General features: G+C 31.3%; 1 protein-coding gene across 1 annotated transcript; it reads right to left on the bottom strand.

Annotated features, from left to right (window-relative positions):
- Positions 1 to 4,773: 4,773 nt before the first annotated feature.
- LOC102585676 (E3 ubiquitin-protein ligase ATL6) lies at positions 4,774 to 6,462 on the bottom strand. The gene has a single exon (XM_006361806.2). The coding sequence runs from the start codon at positions 6,262 to 6,264 to the stop codon at positions 4,963 to 4,965; it is 1,302 nt and encodes a 433-aa protein (XP_006361868.1). The 5' UTR covers positions 6,265 to 6,462; the 3' UTR covers positions 4,774 to 4,962.
- Positions 6,463 to 6,731: the final 269 nt, after the last annotated feature.

A 6,731-nucleotide genomic window follows, 5' to 3' on the forward strand; every position in this document is an offset into this window, starting at 1 on the left:
CTGAATCCTACTAAATTTGTGTCTTATAGTAATAAATAAATAAATTGAATATTATACTTCAGAGTTTTACAACTTAAAAAATGAATCTACCCATCGCTAATATCAATTATACTTTAAAATATTATTGGGTTAATTTAATTTAATATTTTTTATTCAGTATTTCATATTTATATTGGAGTTGCCCATTCGGATATAGAGCTCTCTATTAAGAATTTTTTTCATATCCAAAACTCAAAATTATGATATTTAATTAAGGAAGGAGAAACACCATTCAATGCACTATATTCTTTGATGGTTATTTTTTGATATTTTTTAATACTAAATTTTTTACCAGGATCAATATTAATTAATGTTGATCAGAATGCTATAGAAATACCTTTTAATATTTGTCAAATAACGATTAATAATTGATTATATTGGGCCCGTATCACGGGCCTTAAGAATCTAGTATTACTGATATTATCATAGACTTAATGACTGCAACAATTTTTTTTATTAAGACATCAAATTTTTTTTTATAATTCAATGACTGCAACAATTTAATACTTCTTGTTATTAAGCCAACGTCTTTCTGGAAAACGCTCATCAGAATATATTTTAATTATATAGTAATAGCATAACATAATTTTAACTTATTAAATTTTATCCATAAAAAAATCTAGATAATTTAATTATCTATGTCCATTTTTTTAATAATAAAATTAGTTAGGTGATTTTATTGATACAAAGGTGTAAGTTGAATGATTTTATTGATATAAAATAAAGTTCAATACTTTACTAGATAAATTTTCTAAGTTGAGTGATCTTTAGAGATATTAACTCGTCGAGTCAATAGTAGACAAGTATTGTTGGACAGAGAGGGAGTAAAAAGTTACTCCCTCTATTCCATATTAACTAAATCTTTTTTTTTGGGGGGGGGGGGGGTAGGGGGGGTTAAAAAATTCAAGATGGATGTTTGATATTTTTTTCATATTTACTCTTTCCTTTAATGAAGTTTGGTACTCCCCGTCCAACAATACTTGTCCACTATACTAAAAATAGATGTCTAGCAATATTTGTCCGTTTTATGAAATCAATGGATAACTTTACACTTAATTCTTAATTTACTCTTATCATTAATTATAGTCATTTCCCTATTACATTTTTCAATAATATAGTTTCTTGAGGAGTGTGTCAAGTCAATATTGGACAACTATTGTTGGACAGAGGGAGTATTTTTTAAGAGATAAGTTGCACGACTTACAAAGTTATATTAATGATTTTACAAAAGACAATATTAAAATATATAATTTAAATTATTGTTTTCTTAATAAATATACATTGTATCACAAATTAAGTTAATATGGAATCGTAGGAGTATGAGCTGGTTGCACGCAAGAACCTCTAATCGTAGGAGTAATAGCTTTTGCCTTTTGGGGACCATAAATGCATGAATTATTGCTTTGGTGGCTTGCTATGGAGTTTGAACAAATAAGGGTATTTTGGTGTAGCTATCAGCCTATCACCTATAAAATCAATTGTGGGAAAAGTAAGAATTTTCACCTTTTTATCATTTCCGACTATGATAATTACGACAAAAAGATTAGTGAAATAATGTTGAAATAAAGTTGTTCAAAGGAGATACTTCATCTGTCCCTAATTACTTGTTCATTTTTAAATTGACATACCTATTAAGAAAATAATAATTGACATAGTGAGTTTACCATTTTACCCCTATTAATTATGAGGTGGTTGAATTTAAAACTTAAGATTTTCAATAAGTTCTACATTTTTCAAAATAATTAATTAAGGGTATAATAGGTAAAAAAAATTGTCCTTTCTTGATTTGTAAAAATGGATAAGTAATTAGAGACAACTATAAAAGAAAATATGGACAAACAATTAGAGATAGAGGAATTAATAAGTTTCTAAAATTCTTTATATGGTTTGGGGCCTTCGACAATCCTCATACTACTAAAAATAGATAGAGGAAAACCAACGTGTAGAGTCAATCCAAAAAATCGAGGGAAAATTGACATTCACTTTTTTTTATATATATAAAAACATAGGGATATTGTTGGTTTTTGAAGTATAAAATTATAATTGAAGAGTATAATTAATAAAAATAATAGTAAATATTTTATCAAAGAGCATGTGAAATTGAGTGGTAGAATTATTCAATAGTAAATGTCCGAGTTTGATTCTAAACAGCTACTCCATCCGTCTAACAATAGTTGTCAATTGTACCATTTTAGGATGTCCAACAATATTTATTCACTTTATGAAATTAGTGAATAATTTTTACACTTAATTACTATTTTATCCTTGTAATTAATTATAATCATTTTCCTATTACATTTTTCAAGACATTGTATTTATTAATATTCAAAGAGTGATATAGTATAATTATCCTTCCATTTATACTCCCTCTGTCCCTAATTACTTGTCCACTTTTCCTTTTATAGTTGTCCCTAATTACTTGTCCATTTTGACAAATCAAGAAAGGACAATTCTTTTTTTAAAAATCTATTTTACACTCATTTAAATGACTAATTACTTTGAAAAATGTAGAACTTTTCATCCACTTCATAATTAATAGGGGTAAAATGATAAACTCATTATGTCATTAATTGTTTTCTTAATAGGTGTGTCAATTCAAAAGTGGACAAGTAATTAGGGACAGAGGGAGTAGTTTTTAAGAGTTGTGCAGAGTCAATAGTGGATGAGTATTGTTAGACATAGGGAGTATATTTATGTATATTTACTGATTCAGACAAACAAATTTTGAAAATTCTATGTTGGTTTTTAATTGATTGAAAACGATGGATTGTTCAGCTGTCTCTCAATTTTAATCAATCCAAATCAAAACGACAAAGAAAAATTACGCGGATAAGCAAACATATATTCACCTATCTATAGTTTGAATTAATTACCACTCACAACATTTTCTTAGCTATAATTATGTGTGTCTCTTTCCTCTCTTCTCTTTCTCGCCTCTCTCCTCTCTTATACACGTACAAATACAAACTATAAATATACATATATAATTATATGACATATATATACAATTTATCTCTCTCCACTCTCTACCCTTTCTCGCTCGCCTCTATCCTCCCTCTCCCAATCTCGCTCGCCTCTCTCCTCCCTCTCCCAACCTCGCTCGCCAGATATACAAATACATATGTATACCAATTACATATATACAATTATCTAAAAGATATACATATACAATTCAATAGATATACAAATACAATTCACCTCTCTCCATTCTCTGCCTTCTCTCGCTTTCCGCTCTCCTTCCTCTCTCAATCTCGCTTGCCTCTCCCTTCCTCTAACATATAGCTACAAATTGTAATTAACAAACTATACTTATGAAACGTAATTAAGTTCTTTTTAGTGGCTATTTATGAAATTTCTAACTCGGACAATGTATTGTACACTCCATTGGTTTTCCTAAAAAATCCAACCAAGTCCGTTGATTTTGATCCAATTTTTAATCGTGTCACCTTTCAAGCTAATTTTTCAGGTTGAGTCTAGACCTAAAATTCATTTAAAAACCATTTAGGCATAAAGTTTAATAGTGTTTATCAGATTATTAATGCTATTTAATTTAAAAGCTGCTTCAAATTAAATGAGTGTCGAGACATTCAAACAAGTCACAATTCACCTTTAGAACGTGGTCGCTCATTATATAATTACTTTGATGATACTTAAAAATTGGTCCTCTTTAACTTTTAACCAATTGTTCTTACAAGCAAAGGCTACTTATGCGAATAGTTTATATTCTCTTGTTCTCACTCATAAAAGAATAAACAAAAAAATATAGCTGTTATTTATTCGAAAAACTTGATATGCCGTGTTCACAAGGACGGAGCTAGCATTCAGATTACATATCTCAATATTTGTAATTAAAAAGTTCATTTAATATGTATAAATATTTTATTCAGAAATCAATTTTTAGAATCCATGAATTTAAAATCACAACTAAATTCTTATGTCCTTTATAAACTACTATTTAAATTGCATTAATTAATATGCCAAACTTAGTTGTAAATATTCATTTACAAAATCAATGTCTTAGGTCTTCTCTCAAATCTGTGGGGCACGAGACTTTGACTATACCATTTTTATTAAGCTATGGGAAATGTTTTAGTCTAAATTATATTTGTAAAATAATGTTTAAGACCTCTAATATTAATTAAAATAGATCACAATCATCAAGCAAGACTTACGCATCTAATCATAATCTTAATTTGAATTTGAACCAGTCTTAGCTAACCACAACACAATAAGAAATCATTACCAAAATCAATCATCTTGAACAACAAACATAAAGAAAAAGGAAAGCAATATCAGGACCTGTTTGGATGGTTTTATAAAAAGTTAACATATATAAGTTAAAAGTCATAAATAGATAGTATCCTAACTTTTTGCCTTTTGACTTATTATTAAAAAAATTTGGTCTAAAAATAAGTATTTAAAAATACTTTATAACCTTTTCAAATATCTCTAAAACTAAAAACTATTTAAAAATAAAAAAAACAACTAAATATAAGTTAATCCAATCAGACACCTCTACTTTTTCCTTTTAGATTTCTGTTTTACCAAAATTGCACAAGACAACGACATCAAAAAATTAAATAAAAATGCACACACTGACATCATCATTGGACATTATCCAATAAAGAAAAATAAATAAAATTACAAGTGATTTTTTGGTTACATCAAGTCATCAACTATTGATATGCACAAAATCTTTAAAACCAAAAAAAAGAAAAAAAAAAAACCTTAAAATTTTTCATTTATATAACAAAAAAATAAAAACAAAAATGTTTTTCTAGTAAAAAATAAACTTAAAGTCAACTTTGGGCTTGTTAATTCAAGGCGGGGGCCCAATCTATGATGAAAAACACGTTCCCCTTTCCTATAGCCCATGAAAAGTCTTAAATTTGCTTGCTGACAATTTACTTCGAACCGGATTTACTAAACCGGCGGTCGAGCCGAGTCAGTTGACATCAAAGAGGCTTCATCGCCTTTTGGCTCCAAGCATTTGAACGACGGCAATTTAACGGCGGTTCTCAAACTCCCTGAGGTGGAACCCTCGCCGGCTTCAGCTCCAACTCTGGGTGATTTCATTGATGAGCCTCTTGAAAAGAATGGTGGTGCCATGGTGAAAATCCACCGGTCCGATTTAGGTTCCGGTTCAGACCACTCCATCCTTTTGTTAGATCTAGAACCCCTGTTGCTTCCATCTCCGGTGCCGGTTCTGTATCCTTTTCTGGAGCTTGTATCTCTTGGTAAGGTGCCTCCAAAGCTTTTAGCCCGGTTCAATAGTGCACGGTTCATTACCTCTTTCCGAACTCCCTCCGGCAATCTGAGAGTGTACCGGTCTAAATTCTCACCTGGTAGTACTAGTGAATGACCGGTCGAGTGTGATCTGAATTTGCTGAATATCCTTGGCCTCATGGAAATTGATCTCGGTGGTTGAATCGGCACGTTGAAACTCAAGTTTCTCTTCACTCCTGATTTAATTGAGCCGCCTTCTTCTTGCTTGGGAACCCGGTTCGGCACGTTGAAGCTCAAATTCCGCTTCACTGTCGATTTAACAGAACCTTCTTCTTGTTGCTGTTGCTGTACTTGTTCACTTTGTTCGTCGTCGCTCGCTATGCGAATTGAAACTTCATCGTTTTGCTGTTGCTGTTCAGTTCCCGGTTCATCTGGGATCAACTGAGGAACTTGAACCGGCGGTTCATCCGGTTGGGGGTTGAGATCAGCACGGCAAACAGGGCAAGTATCATGTGATTCCAACCAAGCATCAATACACTCGGGATGAAAAACGTGATCACACTTTGGAATTAAACGCAGCGTTTCATCATCTTCAAATTCATTCAAACAAACAGCACACTCCAAAGCTCCTTTACCAATTTGATGATCCTTCACTTCAGCATAAGTAAAAGTCGGAAAAGTCTCAATAACCGTTGCATCTAGTCCACGAGCCACCGCAGCACGGCGGCGCATGGATAGAGCTCGTCGGACGCTGCCGCTCATGCCAGAAGGCTGAGTGCAGTGTCGAATGTAAATAGAAAAAGCAGCCATGAAAAAAAGCGCAGCAATAAGAACAATTATGATAATTGCCAAAGGGGGACTAAGCCTTGCATATTGAAACTCGTTTCCAGTAGTTGGTGGTTGTGCCCCTGATTTGTCAATTAAAGAAGAACATGTGAAGAGAAACACAAAGAGAAGATAACTAAGAACAGGAGATTCTTGCTTCATAGAATTTCCCATATCTCATACTAAATAAATTATGGACTGGACCGGCGAAGTTAATATGTGTTGTGCTTTATAATTTTGAATATCAAAGAAAATGAAATGAACTGTTGTTCGATTCGTGAGGGTATTAAAATAAAAATGGTGGGTGGGTGGAGGTGGATGGTGCAGAAGGATCCTACTTGGCAGAAAGAATTGAAAAAGGCAGCTTCATGAATAAATTGCTTAATTGGTATATTTGTTTTCTCTGATTCAATTATATGTCTTATTTTTCTTTTCTTGGGATTTTTGCTTTAATTTTGAGTTTTATTTTTTCCTTAAAAAAATTCAAAGTATTATCATAAATTGCTTGAAGAAAAATATAATTCTTTTCCATATTTGATTTATTCTCATATAAAAAAAATAATAGCATCCATAATATAATATTTTCAGAATCTTGTTTATGGAGAGATTTTCTCCAAATATATTTATGCTATTTTCAATAT

Source organism: Solanum tuberosum, unplaced genomic scaffold (assembly GCF_000226075.1).
Source record: "Solanum tuberosum cultivar DM 1-3 516 R44 unplaced genomic scaffold, SolTub_3.0 scf00363, whole genome shotgun sequence".
Lineage (NCBI taxonomy): Eukaryota > Viridiplantae > Streptophyta > Magnoliopsida > Solanales > Solanaceae > Solanum > Solanum tuberosum.